Source organism: Diceros bicornis, chromosome 5 (genome assembly GCF_020826845.1).
Source record: "Diceros bicornis minor isolate mBicDic1 chromosome 5, mDicBic1.mat.cur, whole genome shotgun sequence".
Classification (NCBI taxonomy): Eukaryota; Metazoa; Chordata; class Mammalia; order Perissodactyla; family Rhinocerotidae; genus Diceros; species Diceros bicornis.
Genome location: NC_080744.1, coordinates 93,813,445 through 93,833,988, shown reverse-complemented (window position 1 = coordinate 93,833,988; position 20,544 = coordinate 93,813,445). Strand labels below are relative to the sequence as shown.

Here is a 20,544-nt window from a genome sequence, read left to right as displayed (position 1 = left end):
CCTGAACCAGCCACCTGGTTCATCCTCTCACACGGGCCACAGTAGCAGCCTCCCAACCGCCCCACCCCAGCCCAGCTGCTGTGCTGCAGCAGAGGGCTCTCTGGGGACTCACTGTCCCGTAGAAACCCTCAATTGTGCCCCACTGTCCAAGCCCCTAACTCACCAGCCCCTGCCACATCCCCTTCCCATTTCAACCGAGTGACAATGAACTGCAACCCAAGGTCCTACTTCTCATCTCCAGTCTGCTCAGGCAGGCCTCTGCCCGGAATGCCCTTCCTTTTGACTAACTCCTACTCGTTCTTTGAGACTCAACTTGGTTTCACCTCCTCCAGGAGGACTTCCTGAACCCCCAGCTGGGCGAGGGCCCTCCTCTGTGCACCCATCATGTCCCGGTCACACCTCCCGCAGTGCACTGGCCACACTGTTTGATGATGATGGGCTTTCAGTGCCTGTCTCTTCCACAGCCTGAGAGCGCCCTGAGGATCAAGACTGTCTTATCCGTATCATATCCCATATTTGTATCACCTGGCCAGGTGACTGTCAAGAAATTGTTCAACGAACATTTGTTGATTGAATGAATGACTGAGAGAGTCCTACGTTCTGGTTCGGGGTGCTCTGGTCCAGAGGGGGCCCCAGATTCAAAGGGGGCAGTCTGGAGGTCCTGAAGCCTCGTGCTCGCAAGAGTGACTCTGAGAAGCACCGCCCTGCTCTGCACCCGCCGCCCGCAAGCTCTGACCGCTCAGTCCTAGAACCCCAGGGCCCAGACAGAAGTGTGACAGCTGAAAGTGCTGAAGGAGACAGGACAGAGGCCACAGGGACCAGAAAGGGGAGTCACAGGCTTGTGTATGAGCCCCGACTTTTGTCACTGACCAGCTGTGCAACCCTGGACAACGTACCTGCCATCTCTGAGAGAGTGCCCTCACAGGGTTGCTGAGAAGACCAAGTAAAACACAGCATGTGGAAGTGCCAAGCCACGCTCCCAGGTTAGGGGGTCACCAACAATCAGGATTGGCCCTCCCATGCACCCCGACTCCTCGTGCCTTCCTTCCTCCCCACCCTTGCTCTGAGTAAACACCCAGCACCCTGGCCACACCAGAAGCCCATTTGTGCAGGGAAGAGGGGACAAGGGCAGGGGCGAGTGCAGCCGCCTGGAGGCAGGAGCCCCTCTGAAGAGGTAGCTGCTACTTAGCCCCAGACGCTTGCTGCTAAATGGAACAAGGGCCATTTCATTCTTCAGAAGAGCTGGAAACCTAGATTTTTATATGAAATTTCCTGAGTTTTAAATATCAGCAACTGGGCCGGCCCCGTGGCTTAGCAGTTAAGTGTGCGCACTCTGCTACTGGCGGCCCGGGTTCGGATCCCAGGTGCACACCGACGCACCGCTTCTCCGGCCATGCTGAGGCCGTGTCCCACATACAGCAGCTAGAAGGATGTGCAACTATGACATACAACTATCTACTGGGGCTTTGGGGGAAAAAAAGGGGGGGGGGGATTGGCAATAGATGTTAGCTCAGGGCTGGTCTTCCTCAGCAAAAAGAGGAGGATTAGCATGGATATTAGCTCAGGGCTGATCTTCCTCACAAACAAATAAATAAATAAATATCAGCAACTAATTAAAATTTTTCTAAAACACTTGGAGGCCAAACAAAATATACCTCCAGGCTGGCTCTGGCCCGCTGCTCTCTCATTTGCAAACCTCTGTCTGAGACATTAGTCCCCAGTCTCCAGCGCACCCCCTTCCTGACCCGGTCTGCCCTGCTTCCAACCGTGGCCGTGTCATCAGGAGCCTCAGCTGGATCCCTTGTCCTGTCCAGGGAGTGACCTCAACAGATTTCTTTACCAGATGGAGTATATAACCTATCAATTATCTAAGGGCTGAGCTGGGTCGTTTTGCTGCTTCTACACATTTCACAGGTGAAGCAGGAGGCAGCTGTTCTAATGGCAAGAACGTGGTTCTTGAGTCAGAGTTTGTGGTCCAAGGCTTGGCCCCAAACCTTTCAAACCATATTGTCTAACCTGACAATATGAGTCAGCTTCTCTGCGCCTCGGCTCCTGCAACTGTACAAGATGGAATAACACTACCTCCACACCCAAAAGCAGCGCTTGCCACACAAGGGGTGCTTCATCCTGGGTGGTCTTCTTCCTTCTTCCTGCTAGCACCTCTCTCGGAGGACGGGTCAGGGGAGGCCAAAAAAGAGGCAGAGAGTGGGTCCACTTGGCCCCTCTCTAGGAGTTACGATAAAAAACACATTTCTGTCTACTATCTACTGTCCCCACTGAAACCTCCTTGCCACAGTGCCCCCTGCCTTGAACCCCACTACGCTTTCAGGATGGGCTTCTCAGATGGACCCATGAGGGCAGACCAGAGAGCTCCCATGGAGAACAGGTCAGGTCACAGGCTTGGGAGGCAGAGCTATATGACTTCGACAAAATACTTCAGCTCTCTGAACCTCAGCTATCTTATCTGTAAAATGGGGATAACTCCATCTACCATGTAGGTGGAAACACAACAACAAAGTCTGGTACCCACAGTAGCTCTGTATCTGTTCCCTCACCTTCTACCTTCTTCTAGGCACTGAACACTGGAACACAAACATAAGGACACCAGCTGTGCAACCTAAGGGCTGGAGGGTTGGCTCCTGTCCTGTAGCGGAGCTGGTCACATGGGAGTGGTGGCTAAGAGTGACTAGGGAGAGCAGGGTTAGGAGCAGAGGAAAGGCTTGCGAATGGCAGCAGATGGAGTGGGGCCCTTATGGGACCTTGGGTGTTTGTCCCAAGACAGTTAACTCTATAAGCCACTGTCCATCCTGGACACAGTAGAGCCCTGCCAGGACAGGGAGGTGGGCGTGCAAGGAGGAGGGGCAGGGAGAGCTAGGGGGGCAAAGCAGAGGGGGCATGCTAGACCATGGGAGTCGCATGTTCTGTTCCTCCTCTTCCCCCTTGCTCCCAGGGCGACATATAGGCTCTCCACCCATCCTGAGCACCCATAGGGGTGGGGGGTGGGGCCACAGGAAGGAGTGATTGACAACATGACCTGAGTCCAGCCTTTTCTCCAGGCCCGGTGCCATCCTCCCCATCTACCTTATCTGGAGGATGAACATGCAGGTATATCCAGATGTGCCACAAAAGTTGTGCAAGCTTAGAGTTTTGCTGGGCTGGCACACAGGCATTCAACACCCAGCTGAATGTGGGTTATGCAGAGGGCAGAGTGGAACCGGCGAGGGGCAGGGAAGGAGAGGTGCCATCCAGCCCCAGGCAGAGGCGGCTCCTGGGGCAGGGGACTTTGAAAGGGCTGAACCAGGAGCAGTTGAAAAGTGGACTAAACGAAGCAGGACCCTGGGGATGACCTCCAATCAGCCCTTGGGGGACTAGCTTTGTCTTCCACCCCAGGGCAGGGGGTGAGGTCTGCCCCACTTCATTCTCTGGTCTTGGGACCTAGCAGAGGGCCTGCATACAGCCAGTGCTCAGACCGTGTCTACCAAATTGATGCAAATAACGTCTCCAAGCAAGGAAGGCAGGGAATTTCCACCACAGAGAACAGAAGCCACTACCTTTCACTGGGGACAGAGCACGAGCTGGGCACCGTGCCAAACACTTACATACATTATTCCACGTAACCCTCTCAGAACCCGTGAGATGGTCCTGCCATCATTCCCATCTTGGCACTGTTGAGAACAGCCCTGGAGGAGGTTAGCTCCCACAGTCACCGCTCTTTCCACCCGGCTCTGGAGGGCCATGAAGACACTGGCCCACAGGACAGAGCTGCAGACAAACGCTCCGTCCAACTGAGGCCACATCAACGAGGGAGGCCAGTAACCAGCCAGGAAAAGGCTTTGAAAGCGGCCTGCACTGGGAGCTTCTCAGGGCAGCCACGACCCTGGGTGCCCACTCCGGGGTCAGAGGACAAGCAGCTGATTCGCACCAAGGCCCCGTTCTCTCAGCTCAATGGGCTTTTGTCGACTACAGTTTGCAGGCCTAGAGATTTATTTCCAGTCTGGTTTGAAAACACTGTGTCCAGGGCTCTCCAGATGGGCACTTCTGGGGCAGGGGGAAATTCGTAATGCCTTTTAAGGTGACCCAATAAGACTTTCATGAGCAGGTTTCTGTTTCTTTCCACACGGTGGGCTGGGAGGCAGTGGGCCTTGCAGCTCATCCACCCGGGGCCATTATCTCCACTCAGCACCTCTCCCACTCCTGACCACGGCAGAGGGTCCTGGAACTCCAGACCGCAGCTTCCCATACAACACAACCAAAATTCCACACACTTCTTTGAAGCACTCCTTTCATAGAGACAAGTAACTTCCTCTTAAGGCCGCTGTTTGTCCAGCTGACCCTGGAGCCCCAGTCCTCCTCCCCATCCTGGCCACTGGGTGAGACCACAAGTGGGATACCCCCTCCTGATGGCCCCATGAATCTGCTGATCAACAATGATGAGGGTTCCGTAGAAAGGACCCCAGGCACAAATTGGACACTCCACTTCCACAGATTTTGTCTTAAACCACAGACATAGCCCAGAGTCCCTAGGCATCCAGGCCCTGGGGGGGCTCGAGTGGGAATTCACCAGGGGAGGGCAGGTGGCAGGAAAGAGGGGTATAGTCTCCAGTTCCATGCCTCTCCCTGTTCTGTGAGGGAGGGGCCCTGGTGCCTCATGCCCAGCATCCCATAGTCACCACCGGCCCGCCCAGAATGGGCACACTGCCAGAACATCTAACAAGCCCCCAGGGATGAGGCAGGAAACCGCCTCAAGCCACACTTGGAGAGTGAGCCTGTTCAGTCACCAGGGTATTCCTCCCTGGGACTCCCAGCCTGCTGGGAGGACCTGCGGTGGGTACCAGGGCCAGGAGGCAGCCCAGTGAGGCGAGCACTGCGGGGTGTGGTGCAGCTCAGCGAAGTATGGATATATGCTCACAAGTCCAGGAGTTGGGGTGCTACTAAATTATTCCAGGGCTTTGGTGGGACTGGAAAAAGGGGTCCCCTCTGGGCAGACCCAGCCTCAAGAACACAGCGGGAAGGTCTTTTTCTCTGGGACCCACAGCTTGGAGAGCAGAGTACGGACTGCATTTCATGTCCTCTCAACCCCCCAGCTACGCACCTCTGCACAGTGTGCAAAATGTGTGCTGTCCATGGCCATCCTAACAGGTGAACCCGAGTGTCTTAGTCCTTCGGGGGTCAGGATTTTAACATATGAATTTTGGGGGGACACACACCAAAACCACAGCACCAAGTGACCTGTGCAGGGGGTGCTGGTGTGTGACAGAAGCCTGTACAACGGCCCGGCAATGGTCACGAATTTGTGGAAGCAGGACAGGTCTTGCAGCTGTGTGGGTAATAACAACCAGTGTTCTTGCTGCTCTCACGAAGCAGGGCTTCTCGGTTCCTCCTCGCAGCTCCCCAACTCTGCCTTTTAGTCACCCTATGAGCGGTCCCCGTCCGGTTTCAGAGCTGGACACAAGACCTGCTGCATTTGACATGGCCCCGTGAGCTAGCCCAGCCTTCCCAGGGGCACACGTGAAGTCCATGGGAGCATGTGCCCCCACCTCACACCACCTTCTCCCAAAGCTGAGAGGGTCTAAGGGCAAAGGGAGTCGTGGCCACAAGAGAAAAAGCAGCAAGGCAACAGGCCTGGTCCGGAAACACCTGTTTACCCTCACTTAACAAGCTGGAGCACCCAAGGGGCTGAGGTCAAACTAACACACCAGTACCGCCCCCACCCAAGCAGAATCACCCCAGCTCTGCGCAGGATGTGCCACAATGAAGCCTTAACATAACATAACATGTGCTTAACATAACAACAAGGACAGCTGACACTTACTGAGCAGTTTCTGTGCATCAAGCACCGTCCCAAGGACTTTTCAAACATAAACTGATTTAATCCTCACAACCTTGAGGTAGGTGCTATTATTATCCCTATTTTACAGATGAAGAAATCAAGACCCAGAGAGGTTAAGCAGCTTGCTCAAGGCCACCTGGCTAGCTAGTGGCTGAGGCAGGATCTGAACCCAAGCCATCTTCTCAGTACTATCCTGCAGTGTTTCAAATGGGGTTTCTCAGGGCCACTAAGGCCCTGACTTATTAAGTGCTAATTCTGCTACTCTTTCCTTTTGTAAATAGAATGATTTTAGGGCTGGCGATGCTGTAAAAGAGAAGGAAGGCTGGTACAGTTTTAGTCTGCAACCTCTGATTTATACATCCTTTATTCTAATTCGTACAGCGTGACAACCAACAAGTTAAAAGGACCTGGAGAAACAACATCTATTGGGCACCCATATACGGTGCCCACATATTACACCTACTTTCATGAAATCTCCCAGAGAGCCTTGTAAGGTTATCTATGACTGTGCCCATTTTAGAGATGAGCAAACTGGGGCACGGAGAGAAGGGACTTACTTGCCCAGTAGTAGAAATGGGCTTAGAATCCAGGTCCCTCTGATTTCAAAAAGTTGGAGAAGCAACCAAATTAAAGGGGGTAAGGAGAGGGGAGAGCTAAGGGCTGGAAAGCGAGGAGCCACAGAAGCAGCTGTGAGCACCAGGGAGCGGCCCGGCCAATGGGGACGGAACTCCCAGGTCACTCCGAGACGGAGTCCCTTCCAAGGCCTGGCAGTCTCGGCGCCCAGAGCTGCCCCTATCCCTAGTATGCTCGTTCCCAGGTCCTGGGGGGAATCCCACCACGTCCGGGCCGGGGGTTGCGCCAGCCTGCCAAGGTGAAGGGGTGGGGAGGGAGGCTGGGCACCGGGCGGCCGCGGCTCCGGAGTCCTGCTGCGACTTGCTGGATACCAGAACCCCAGTGTTTACGGGACTGCAAGCACGGCCCCTCCACCCCGCGCCGCCCTCGGGGGCGGCACCGCGGCTGGCTCTGGTGAGCATCAAAGACAAGCAGATGGGCAGGCGGACCGGCGAGTAGCCAGCCCGGGGGGGCCGCCGCCGCCGAAAGGGCGCCCTACCAAGGGGCGAGCAGGGGCCACAGAGCGGGCGAGAGACCCCCTCCCCGCCCATTAAAAGAACGGAAAAAAGGGGCCCGCGGCCCCAGCGCTCCCCTCTCCTCTCCCTCCCTGCCTGCAGCGCTTTGAAAGGAGGAGGGGTCCTAATAGAACCCATCCCTCCGACATGCTTGCTCCCTCCTTCCCTCCTTTGTCACCGCTACCTCCGCGCGAGGCACCTCTCCGCCCGCCTCCCCTCCCCCCGACCCCAGCCCGCGCCCCCGCGGGGTCGCCCCAGCACTCACCCAGCGGCAGGCTGATCCGAGGGGCGAGCGCCCGCGTCGGAGGCGGCGGCGGCAGCAGCAGCAGGAGCAGCAGCAGGAGTGGCGGCCGGTGCGGCAGGGCGGCCGGCCGGCTCCCCTGGCCCATCGCGGCGCGCCTGACTCGGACAGCGGGAGCGGCGGCGTCCTCCGGCTCAGGTGGCTCAACTTGACTCTCGAGCGGCGGCTCCGCCCCGAAGTCCGGCCCCGAAGTCGCTCGGCGGACCCCCGCCTCCGGACCTGGGGGGGTCGGGATGGGAAACGGGGTCACGTGGGCGCCGCGAGCGCTGGCCCCTCCGCCCCCAGCCGCGCAATCCTCCTGGCCGCCCAGCTCCGACGAAGCTCGCCCGCGAGCGCGGGAGGGAAGGTGGGAGGGAGAAAAGGAGGGGCCGAAGGAGGAAGTTGGGCGGTTAATCCTGCCTCTCCCTGCTCCGCTCCTTGCCCAACCCGCCCCTTCCCCCTTCCTCCTTCCCGGGCGCGGGAGGCACAAGGGGTGCCCGCTCGGTGCACCTAGCTCGGGGCGCGCCTTCAGGGGACCAAACCCCGTGATCAGTAACGGCCGAGGCCGCGGGGGCGCGGAGGAAAGCAGACCCCTACTTCCCCGCCCCCACTCCTCAGACCCTCCCATTGCCGTCCCAGCCCCTTCCGGCTCCTCTGCGACCCTCTGAGCGCGTTCGTTTGGGAAAACGTGGGGGGTGTCTCCACTGTGCGCCTGGTGAGGGTCAGGTTTTGGGCTTCTCCCCCCGCCTCCCCTACTAATGCTCCTGATACCCACTTGTCCATGACCAATGAACTCGGCCGAGCTCGTGCTGACGCCGGGGCTCGGTACTTCTGAGTCTCATTTCTGCATGGGACAGCCCACTTTAGGGCTTGGCCGCCGTTCACTGCAGGCTCGGCGCTTAGTCTACAATTCTGTCCACGCGAAGCCGAACCTCGGGTGGGAGCGCGGGGCAAGATTAGCTTAAGTGGGATAATAGGATTTAACGTACACACAACCTGCACGTGCCGGGGAGAGGACTCCCTCAGGCTGGACGAGAATCCCAGAGGCACTCACCCCTAGTCCTCCTAGCTCCTAAGATCCCCAGAGGGGGAGCTCAGTTCTGCGGGGACCAGGGGTATCAAAATGCAGACCCCTCAGTGGGTCCTGAAATCAATTTACTGGATCCCCATCAGCATTAAAAAAGAAACAGAATAGACAATATCAAAGTGCAATGATCACAGAAAGGATAAGCAAGCTTTGGGAAACCTGTTTCAACTTTTCCTAAGTGTGCACAGGATCACAGTAAAATGTAATTCTTCCTGTGGTTCGAGTCAAAAGGAGTTGGAAAACCTCTGCTAGTCATTTCCATGGCAGTGGGGACAGTTTCTCCAGGAATTAGCTGCAATGGCTGGAAAGATGCCCTTCACTCCCAGCAAAAATTAGCGTGCTCAGAGCCACCACCTTTTGCTCTCATCCCACCCCTGGGCCTGCCACATCCTCTCCCATAGAGTGGGTGTCGGGGGTGGGCACAGTGCTCACATCATCCTAGGTCTCCTCTCTTGCAGCCAAGTTTCCTCATGCTCCATGATTTCTGCCCCTCCACCATCCTGACACCCTTCTATGGGCGTGGTTCAGGCTAGCAGCACCCCTTTTAAAGGGGCACCCAGCACTGGACACAGAATTCCACATGGGATGTGGGCAGCACCAACCACCTGTAGTTCTAGCATTGCCCAGGCCTTGGACACTCACCTCTATTAATGGTGTCAATCCATCTTTAGCCAACGATGCCCAAGCTTCTATCTGCAGCCAGGACCTCTGTCCTGAACTCCAAATGGCCTCCACATTTCTACCAGGCTGTCTTGTCTGACAGGCATCTCAAATACAACATGTCCCAAACTAAGCTCCTGATCGCTCCCCTCTCACTCCCCAAAATGTGCTCTGTGTGAGCCTTCCTCGTGTGATTTCATGGCAAGTCCATCTTTAAGTTGCTCAAGTTAAAAACTTGAACTCCTTTCTTTTCTCTCACTCCTCACATCCAATCCACTAGCAAATCCATAATCTGACCACTCACCACTTCCCAGGGTCCCAGTGACCACCCTCTTTCTCCTATTTACTGCAAAGGCCTCCTTATTGGTCTCCCTGCATCCACCTGGGCTCCCCTGCAGTCTGTTCTCAACTTAGCAGCCAGAGTGAGTCAAAACCAAAGTTGGGTCACAGCACTCCTCTGCGCAGACCCTCCAGTGGTTCCGTCTCACTCAGAATAAAAGCCAAGACCTCACAGTGGTCGGCAAGGCCTATGTGACACACACATGCATGCACGCGCCACCAATGCATCCTCTACTGCCCCTCCCCCCTCACTCTACCCCAGGCACTGCTGCGTTAGGACCTTTGCCCTGGCTCCTCCCTCTGCCTGGAGCATTCTTCCCCCAGATAGCCAAATGATTGAGTCCCATGTTTCCTTCAAACCTTTGCTCAAAGATCACCTTCTAGAAGAATCTGAACTTCCGCAACATTCCCCTTACCCTGAGATTTTTTTTTGTGAGGAAGATCAGCTCTGAGCTAACATCCATGCCAATCCTCCTCTTTTTGCTGAGGAAGACTGGCCCTGGGCTAACATCCATGCCCATCTTCCTCTACTTTATATGGGACGCTGCCACAGCATGGCCTGACAAGCGGTGCATCTGTGGGCGCCTGGGATCCGAACCAGGCCGCCAACAGCTGAGTGTGCGCACTTAACCGCTATGCCTTGGGGCCGGCCCGACCCTGAGATATTTTTTTAAGCACTCATCACCTTCTAACATACTATGTGATTTGCTTATTTGTTGTGGATTTTCTTTATTGTCTGAACTCCCCACAGGCCCCCACACCTCCAAGAATGTTGACTGCGGAGGGCAGGGATTTTTGCTTACTGGGCTTGTTAAGGAACATATCCGAAGCCTCTAGAACAGTGTCTGGCACGTGATAGGCCCTCAGTAAGTACTGGCTGAATGAATGAATGAAAGAACACAACCTAAGAGTCACTGAATACTGCTGGCTCACCAAATACTGCTGGCTCATGTCAACTAACAATCAGACCTGCTTTTTGATATTGACTGTGGTCTAGTAAAGAGTTCCCCCAAACCTGAAATTATGCAATTCACTTTTTCAACCTCAGCACAGGACTTCATATTGATCGCTTTTAAATCTATTGGTTCTGGTCCAGATTTCATCCTATTGAGGTCATTTTGAATATTGATTCTATTATCATTCATTTCGCTTCTCCTCCCAGTTTTGAGTTATCTGTAAATTTGTAAGCTTTCCTTAGCCTCTATTCAAGTCATTGATAAAATTATTGGCTGAGCAGACCTAGCACCCAGTTCTTGGTTTCTAAATACCACTCTTCAATAAAAAGTACCAGGACTCCCTGGGAAAACGAAAAGGAAAGTACAAGGTGAGGCCGGGACATTTTGTTGGGCCAGAAAACAAGGAAGCAATTAAAAACTAATGGGGTCATGTCAAAAGGACAAAGGGCCAGCTTGATGCCAAACTTGGGACAATATGAGCATCAAAAATGAAGTAATGGATTCTAATGCATCAAAATAAAATAATCCATCAGTCCGCAGTGAAACTCAGAGAAACACAGTGAGAGAAAGAGAAGGGGTAGAGAGGAAGCTTTTCTTTCTAGAAAAATGCTCGCTGATAAATGCAGAAGAAATGGTAGACTTAGAAAATCTAGATTCGAGCAAGGATAATCAATGCATGCTAAACCGTTGGGTGGAAGATTGTTAGGAAACTATATATTAACAAGGTCTCCAAGTCTGTCCCACAGATGACTTACTAATTACCAGCGGGAAAATGTATCTCTAAGAGAGAGCTCTGATGGCCCCCATCTTAAGCAAGTGGTCGAAAGTAGCATCACCAGTAGTGGAACCACCTAAGTCATCTACCTCCTAAAATGATGCAATAGGAAATATACAACATCATCAGTCCTTGTAGCATTCTTGTCAAAAGTGTTCAACCCAGATCTAATAATGAGGACACAACCAGACACATCCAGCTTTCTCTAAGACAACTAGCCTGGACTCTTCACAAAGGTCAATCTGGTGGAAAAAAGACAGGGGAACTGTTTGAGGTTAAGAAACTAAGAAGACATGATAATCAAATGCAATATGTGAACCTTGATTGAATCCTGAAGAAAAAAAGCCATAGAACAATTGGGAAAAATTTAACATGCACTGTGTATTAGATGATATTATGGCATTACTGTTCCTTTTCTTAGGTATGATAATGGTGTGGTCTTAGGAGAATGTCCTGTCCCTCAGAGATGCCTGCTGAGGGTTGCAGAGTGAGCTGTCATGATGCCTGCAACTTACTTTCAAACGTTTCAGCAGAAACAAATGTGTGTGTTAGAAAGAAAGGGTGTGGGTGCGACTGTGGCAAAGTCTTAACAATTGGTTAATATAGAAAAGTTATGGGTGTTTTTCCGTTGGTGTTTTATAAATTTGTGGGGGAAAACTGAGTGAGACAGGGCCAAAAACAGAGCCCAGTGCCACTAGGGACTTCCATCAGGGTTGACACTGATCACTATCCTTTGTAGGTTGAATGACTAGCTGTGTGTCCTGCTAACTGCACCATTCAGCCCCTACTTCTCCACATTATCCATAAGAACATTATAACAAAATGACAAGGAATCTTGTTCAAATCAAGGTATTAACTACAGCATTTCCTTCTATCTTCTGCTTGCCGCTCTTACTCAGAACAGAGCCTGATGAGTGGCACATGCTCAACTAGTATCTGTGGAGTGCCCGAACCTCCACACCAGGCAGCTCCTCAATGGCAGGAAGGCTGGTTGGCCCTCATGTCTTGGCCACACACGTGTTGTCTGACTGCTGGGCTCCTCCCTGAGGAGAGGAGGCAGGGCTGATGCAGCCTCACTTGGTGGTTAATTATGTCCTGCTCATGGCTGCTCAAATGCTTCAAGTATGTCTTAATGCCAACCGGGTGGCAAGCCCATTGAAGACAGTGACAGGTCTTGTCTTTGGAACCCCCACTGCCTGGCCTGGCACTCCAAGAGGAGCTCCACAGGGCTGACAAAACGAGAGACCCGACTGTTGGCCTGGAAAAGAGCCCTCCCGTCCATGCCCCCAGCATGGCGGCCTCGGCCCTTGTGGGCTCCACTGTCTTCCGTTAGTGCGCTAATTTGTTCTCCCCAGACTGGACAAAACAGGATGACTGAGAAAAACCTCATTTGAGCTGACTTCCTGTGGGCTAGAGAGAGGTTCCCATGCCAATGCTGTGTCTCCTGCTCCCCTTTGCTACTCTTGGATGTTGGCAAGTCTTTCTCAGCCAGAATGTCAGTGTTTATAAAGAGCCCAGGGGGCGGCTTGGAAAGAGGATAAAAAGAGACAAGAGAAAAGCAACGCTTCCTCCGCTTCCTCCGTGCCCCCGGCCGCAAGACGAAGTCATCCTTGAGCCGGGCCCTCTCTGCATGCACACTCACACAGTCCTTGCCCTTCCTCCCATCCTCACCCACCTCCCCTCTCTCTCTCAGGTTCTCTCTCTCATGTCCACAGACACACACACAAGAAGGACAAAAATGCAAGAATAGGAGGTAAAATGTGCACAGGAATACATACAAAGAGGCCAAACCAAACTTCTCTCTGGTGAGAGAAGTCAGACTAGGGGCACATGTCTCGTAGGCAGACAAGGAAACTCTAGGGATGACCAGAATGTTCTGTATCTTAGTCTAGGTGTTGGTTTCCCAAGTGTATACAAATGTTAAAATGTTTCGAGCTGAACAGTTAAGATTTGTGCATTTTCCTGTATATCAATTTATACCTTACATCTGTTATCATGAGGGAAAAAAAGCAAAGAGGCCAAAAGGTAAAAAAAAAAACTCACCTGTAGGATCAGGTGGAAGAAGAAAAAAATGAAAAGAGCTATAGAGGAGGGAGAGAATGAAGAGAAATAAGAAAGGCTATAAGAGAAAGAGAAAATAGAGGGAAGCATGGCTAAAAATATAGGGCAAATGGACACACGCAGCCGCTGCCTCTCCAACCTGCTCTTCACAGAGGGAAAAGGCAGTGCTGGTGGTGGACTGCTCAGTCCAGGCCATGGTTGGCCTCTAGAGCAATCAATACTCATTAATCATCTATAGATATAGCGTCTGCCCAGGTGCAGGCCAGCCGGCCATGTCCTTGGGCACGGATGGCTCCTGTCAGGTGGCCCCCAGCAAGGCCTGCCTGCTTTCATTCCCACCCCAGGGAACCTGGCTCTCCGATCCCACAATTCTACTCTGGGAGTCACTGCTTTGTTTGCTGGCCATGGGGGAGGGGCCTCCTGCCAAGCCCAGTGGGGCTTGAACCCAAAGGTCCCGCCCGCCCCCTCCTGGAGTAGCACCCAAACTCCTCCCTGTCCTGGGTTCTGGCTGGCAGGCTGCCCAACAAGGCCTCGCAGACATGCACTGGCTGTGGCTCAGCTCCCCAGGCCTTGGCCCCCTGCCACCATCCCCTCGTAGCCCTGAGCCCTCCTCCCATGCCAACCTGCAGCTGCAGCTCCCCACCCTGCCCTAGCTGGGCACACTCCTGGTGTCTCCTCCCCAGGGGCTGGGCAGCGGCTCAGCTGCAGCATCAATACATTTTGATGAGGAAGCGACACCAGCTGGCACACCCTGTGTGTGCTTTTAAATCAGCCAATGACTTCCAGATCCTGGGGGCTGGGAGCTTCCTTGGGGCAGTGCCCTCTGCGGCAGAGGGCACTCACAGGGCCAGCACGAATACTGCCTTCAGATCTCACAGGCAGCTTTTAACTAGGGTCTGGCAATAAATGTCAATGGCCTCATCTCTGTTCCCCAAACTCTATTCCCCTGCACGGGTCCCTTGTGTTTCTTGCTCTGTTAAATGGTAGAATTCAGCGGTTACACACACCAGTTCTTCTGTCAGAAGGGGTCTCTCAGCCCCATCCGTTATTTTGTGGACTGTGAGCACGCTACACAATCTCTCTGAACCTCGGCTTCCTCATCTGTGAGATGGGAACACTAACAGCACTTCATGGGGCCGTTAGGAGAACCGATGAGAGAGGGCGTACAAAGCGATGGGCAGCGCTGGCATGTCGTGATGCTCCATGGACAAAACCAGACTTGTTATCACTTCACCTCACCTGTCTGAAAGCTGCCACAACCTCAATAACTTAACCATCTTAGATGCCCAACCCTGAGGACCCCCTTCTGGGCTCGTCCCTCATGTTAAGCTGCCTCCTGAAAACCCAGTGCTGAGGCTGCAACTCTCACAGGGAGAAGGAACCGCCCCGCCCAGCCCAGGCCCCAGGCGCACCAGCTGTGGCGGAGAGCCCGCCACCCTCCTCAGTGCCACCCCCGCTGGGGCCTGTTGGGACCTGAGCGGGCCACTCCCTGGGAGGCGATCCCCCTGCCCCACAGGGCTGTGGTGCAACCAGCAGGGCTCAGCCTGTCCCTGCCCCCACATGGCAGAACACCAAGTTGCCACTGTCCCTCCCCTGCCCCAACACAAGTTCAGGAGGGGCTGTCTGCCCGTGCCTGCAGGCCTGCTCACCTAGGGGGCCCGTGGGCATGGGTAATTGGCCTGGTTGATGCCTAGCACCTGTCACGCCAAAGGCGCACAATGACTGCTCAGCGACTCTCTTTCCTCTGAAACCACCGCAGCCACTCACAGGTGGGAGGCAGGTGTTCTAGGCCAGGTGAAGGTGGGGAGCAAGAAGTGTAAGGGTCTAGGAGAGAGTTTTGGTTTCCAGTTTGGCTTATCAGACCTGAGGGCCCTCCATTGGAAGGTCTCAAGAAATCAGGAATCTGTCTGCCCATTTGCCACCAACTTCTTCTTCCTTGAATCCCACTCTGAGCCCCAGATCCCCAGCCATTGCCCCATGAAGGGAAAGAAGGCCCAGCCCAGGGCCCTTCCTCCACTCTAAGGAACAAACCTTCCTTTCCAGAGGCCCAAGCCTCTCCCCTCCAAAAGAGGAGGGGCTTTTTGACCCCCGTAGTTTCCCATTCACGGGAGGTCAGCTGGTGGCTGCCACTCTTTTTCTCAGACAGAGAGCCTTGCTCTCGATTCCAGCGCTGCCCACAGAGAGTGGGCCAAGACAGGTGAGCTCATCCGGGTGCTGGGGGATGGACGGGGGGCTCCACTGATTTCCCACAGCTCCAAAGACTGCACTGTCACTCTGCTTTGTCAGGGTACAGGGAGGAATATACTATCTGTGGCCGTATGCCCAGTTACTATCTGTGGCCGTATGCCCAGTTGCCATCCTAAAGCAGTGACATCAGGAGACAATACTCGAAGAAAGCCTGTGTGTTGGTGGCACCAAAGATCCATGCTTGGATGGGGATCTTGCACATCAGGCACCCAGGCCCGAGACTCCTGTGACTCCTGGCAGCACTGTTTACATGCTGTGAGTGAGCATCGGGCTGGAGGATGCCATGAGGTTCTGAGTGGGCCCAGCTTGCCCCTAGCAGAGGAGGGGGCTCAGACCCACCTGGGGCCTGATCCACCCAGCTGCACAGGCTTTTTGTTTTGTTTTATTTTTTTGTTTTTTCTGAGCATGATCAGCCCCGAGCTAACATCCAATGCCAATCCTCCTCTTTGTTTTTTTGCCGAGGAAGATTGACCCTGGGCTAACATCCATGCCCATCTTCCTCTACTTTATATGGGACGCCGCCACAGCATGGCTTGACAAGTGGTGTGTCGGTGCGCGCCAGGGATCCGAACCTGCAAACCCTTGGGCCACTGAAGTGGAGCGGGCGCACTTAACCACTATGCCACCGGACCGGCCCCCAGCAGCTGCACAGGCTTATCTCCAGCTTCTCCACTTTGTGGTTTCCATAGGGACCACACAAACCCCTTGAAAGGGAGGAGACCCACCTTGCTCCTCCTAGACTCTTCTGCCACTGCTGCCTTAGTTCTTTTATTACAGCCTGTGAACAGCAGAGCAGAGCAGGGAGCCTCTGAACCCCCAGAGTGGGCTTCAGCGAGCTGTGAACCCCAAGAATGATATGCCATTTCTGGTGAGAGGGAGCAGAGCTTTCACCTGATTTCAAAAAGATTGTTGCCCCCTCCCCCCGCTAAAAGGTGAAGCACCATTTCTTTGAGGTATGCCAATCTGCAGACACAGGAAACTTTCACAATTAGCCTTTATCAGGTAAAAAGAAATTATACCTCATTTTGGGGTAGTTATATAACCTTGACACGAATTATTTGGCAAACTATTCCACCTAAAGTAGAGCTGACATCTATGAGGCTCACATTTATTGAGACTTACTGTAAGTGAGCACTGATCTGAGCTTTTTACAGTCCATCATTCACGTGCTTCTCACAACAGAGTGCGATAGGAATGATTATATTCCAACTGCACAGATGAGAAGCCGCGGCACAGTGGTAATTCAGGGCTAGGACCAGAACCCACAGAGACACTCTACCTAGAGTTACAGTTTCAGCCAGGGTTTTGTCTCAGGTTATAGCCATCCTCCTCTTGATAATAGAAGCTGCTGTCCCTTTCCTCCCCCCTTCCTTCCTTCCTTTTTCCTCCCCCCCTTCCCTCCCTCTCTTCTTCTCCTTCTCCTCTCCTCCCTCTTTCCCTCCCTCCCTCCCTTCTTCCCTTCCTTCCTTCCTTCTTTCATTCACTCAACAAATATTTCTTGTGCTCTTGCTGCTTCTAAGCCTTGCTGAAATCGAAGGACACGGATGTGACCGCTGCCTTCACAGAGCTTACAGTGCATCAGGATTCCTTAAACTCTTCTTTTCAGAGAATACCTAGCCTCATCCACCTTTCTCTAGACACTCACTCACTCATTCCTCTGTCTCCAACAAGGGTAGCAGCCAGGGCCAACCTGGCAGAGCCCCAGAAGTGCTCCCAGACCATGCAGGCTAGAAGCGGGCTGGTTTCAACCAATTTCCGGAGTTGCTTCTCTGGGCTCCCTCTGCACTCTGCTCAGATTACCATTAAGGCCCTCTAACGCTGTAGTGAAATACTCATTTGCACATCACATCCCTCTCTTCCCATCTCTTCTACAAGCTTTTCAAGTGCAAAGACCAGGCCTGCCTAACTCAGGTTTTTAATCTCCAGCCTCAGTGCAGAGCTTGCAAATAGCAAGTACCCAGTAAATGAATTACTAAATGAATAAGTGAGTTTTCTGCTCTAGCTGACTGTCTCAAATCATTTCCGAATGATTCATTCAAGTTTTCTTTCCTGGATTTCTTTTCCCACCTTCCTCTTATCCTTTTCAAAGGAAAGGGCACCTCACTGCTGTGGGAAGTCCCGCTTCCCTGCTTTAGGGCAGCCAAAGGGTTTCTTGCTCATACTGTCTCAACAGATTTGTTGGCTTCAGAAGAGATGCTATTCTGGAGAGCTGCTGAATGCTTGGCTCCTGGGGATTTATTTAGGGCACTGTCAGACACTACGTTAAAGCAAGAGCCCCAAGGCACGGGACCTACACATCCAGAGAGAAAGGCTCTTTTCACTCTCCCCAAGGCTTCAGCCTCCATGCTCCATCTTTAGTTCACCTGTTGCCAATGTCCTCATCTTTAGATCACCTGTCACCAAAAGTTTGAGCCCCGGTTGCAAGGAGACACATGCCAGATTTCCCTGTGCTTCACCAGGAATAATCACCAAAGGAAACAGCCATGGCCTGGAAGTCAGGGGACTGGGTTCAAATCCTGACCTTTCCCACCAACTCACTGTGCCATCTTAGGAAGTAATTTAACCTCTCTGGGTCCAGTTTCTCCTATGAAAATGAGGGGGTGGGATCAGGTGGATTTCTAAATTTCATCCAGTTCTAAAGCATCTCCGGAAAAAAACAAGTTTTTTAATTGTGTGCTTCCCTGTCCTTAAGGCATTTGATCCTTACAAGAATCCTGTGATTCATAAGTCAAATGACATACATTACAGGTGAGGAAATGTGAGCAGAGGTTGATGACCTTCCCCAGGCAACCCAGGGCTCCTGAGGTTGTTTGCCAGACCGGAATGGCTCCAGAGAGGCCACTAGAGCAGTCCCCTTTCCAGGACCCCAACGTCCTTTCCCTGCTAACCCCTACATCCACCTTGTCATTCAGAGAGAAGCCATGACAAACAGCCGATCTCAAAGGTCACACCCATGACCATTCTGAGGAGGGGCCCAGGCCTTTCCCAAATTCTAAATGATTTCCCTCTCGGGCCAGGATTCCTACCTCTCAGTTCCAGGTTTGGGAGTAGGGGTGGTGTAGGACACCGCCAAAAGGATTCAGAGCAGAGGTCCCGAGTGGCCATGGGAACGTGGGCCCAGCCTCCTCCGCTGCCATGGCAACAGGCTCCCCCGGCGGCAGACGCCGGTGCCCATCAGAGCACGCCTGCGGCGCCCTCTCTAGAGAGGGGCCTGGCTGGAGCGGGGGTGGAGATGGGGGTGGGGGTGGGGACAGGGGCTGCCTCCTTGGCCTCGCCGTGGTCCGCCTCCTCCCCCGGCCGAGGCTCCCGCCCGCCCTGCCCCCTGAGCCTACCTGAGTGTCACGGCCCGCGCGCGACCACTGCCCACGGCAGGGCCACTTCTGCGGCACGGTCTGTCTTTCTGGACCGTCCACAGGCTCGTCCCGGCTGCCAGACCTGCCCGACGCCCTCCCTGGGGACCCGGAGTGTCCCCGCGAACACCCTCGATCCGGCGCGGCGTCCCCGGAAATGCGGGGCCGCGGCCAAGCCCCGCCCCCCCCGCCCGCGGTTAAGGGAATTGTCCCGAGGGGCCCTCCCGCCACTACCACCCACCCCCCGCGTGGATGGCGACTCTAAACTCGCTGCTCTCCCCCCTCCTCCGTCAGGACCTGCCCCCATGACGGCTCTGCGGCCCCAGTAGGCTGCGGGGTCTGTGGGGCTGCGCCCTCCCAGACCTTAGGAGGCTCGGCCTCGGCGGATCTGGGCCCCGCAGGGGGGCAGTCTCACTAGCTGGAGTCCAGCCTGCCGGCGTTGAGATCCTAGATCTACTACCACCTAACTGGCTGTGTTACCTAGGACGAGTTCCTTAACCTGTCTGAGCCTCGAGTTCTTCATCTGCAAAGTGGGCATCAGAACAGTAGGGACCTCACAGGGCTGTGCTGAGAAATGAATCATGCAGACACACACCTGGCGCATGCTCAGCTCTCAATAATGGCAGTATTGTTTACAGTAGAGGCAAATGAGAGCGGAGCGCAGAGGCACCCTCCACGAAACCACCCACGTCTCCGTCTGCGGTAAACGCTACTCACCGCGCCCCTTAACCTGCAAAGGGCCGCTCTGGGCGAGGGAGGCGAAACAAGGAGACCTGCAGGCGGGGTGAGAGATGGTTACAAATATCTAGCATTTATCAAGTGACCTTGGCTCGTCCCTCTCTGGCCCTTACGCCGTGGCTCTCCTATCTTCCAGGAAAGCAACAGCGGCTCTCAGAGCAGTTCCTGAAACAACCAGTCCTGGGCGTGTCAGGGGCTGAGCTGGCCAGAGCTGGCTGGTCAAGGGGCTGGAGAAACCGGAGGCCAAGTGTCAGCCTCTTCCCCGGCCAGGCTGGGCTTAAGTGCACACTTTTCCTCTACCGCAGGGTTGGGTACGGTCCTGCTCGACTCCCCAAGAGACTGCTCCCCCATAAAAAGAAAAAAGTGGTTATTTTGTTGTCTGTCTACAAAAGTTGAATACATGTTTACTACAAGAAAGTTGGAAAACAAAGAAACACAATGAAAAATAGCACCTATAGTTTCACCTTACCCAGAGACCACCAGTGTTAATAGTCTCTAAAACTGTTTTTTGAGGTATAATTTACATGCAGTAAAGCACACAAATCTTAAGTCTACTGGTGTTAATATTTTGGTAAACATCCTCATGTCGCTTTTCTATGCATACTTATACATTTATATCTTTTAGAAAAAGGATTATTCAGTACATACTTTTATAACTTTTCCTTAGGACAGCAATATATCACAGACATTTCTCCATAACATTAAAAATTCTCACATACCTTCATTTTTAATGTATTCTATCGTGTGAATGTAGCATACATTTTTAACCAAGTCTCTACTGTTGGACATTTAACTTGTTGCTAGTTGTTCCTTATGGTAAGTAATGTACAGATGAGCGTCCTTATCAATAAGCTTTTACATATTTCCTCAATTATTTCCTTTTGTTCCTTGTATTCTTCCTTCCTCCTCATAGTCATCCAATTAGTAGTAAAACATACTATGTTTATAGCTAGGGTAGTGCCCTTCACTTGTACAAATGGCTTTAAAACTTGTACAATCATTTTATGGGCTCTGCCTTCCAAACAGTGCTGGGGGGACTGGGGGCAGGAGGAGATGCTAAAATTCAGCACTTCCAAGTTCCCGGGACACAGAGC

At 53.4% G+C, this 20,544-nt stretch overlaps 1 protein-coding gene across 5 annotated transcripts in view; it reads right to left on the bottom strand.

Moving 5' to 3' along the window:
* Nucleotides 1-19,554, bottom strand: part of SEMA4B (semaphorin 4B) — a 36,295-nt gene extending 16,741 nt beyond the window's left edge. Inside the window, exons 1-2 of one of the 5 annotated variants that reach the window (XM_058542468.1) lie at nt 19,430-19,554; nt 7,223-7,477 (exon numbers count right to left, since the gene is read on the bottom strand). In XM_058542468.1, coding sequence (XP_058398451.1) covers nt 7,223-7,346 — 124 coding nt within the window. In that variant the 5' untranslated portion in view covers nt 7,347-7,477; nt 19,430-19,554. Of the gene's footprint in view, nt 1-7,222; nt 7,478-7,747; nt 7,881-8,012; nt 8,861-18,388; nt 18,518-18,694; nt 18,803-19,429 lie in introns of those variants that run through there. The other 4 variants (XM_058542469.1, XM_058542465.1, XM_058542466.1 and 1 more) reach the window with 4 other exon arrangements.
* Between the last annotated feature and the right edge of the window lie 990 nt (nt 19,555-20,544).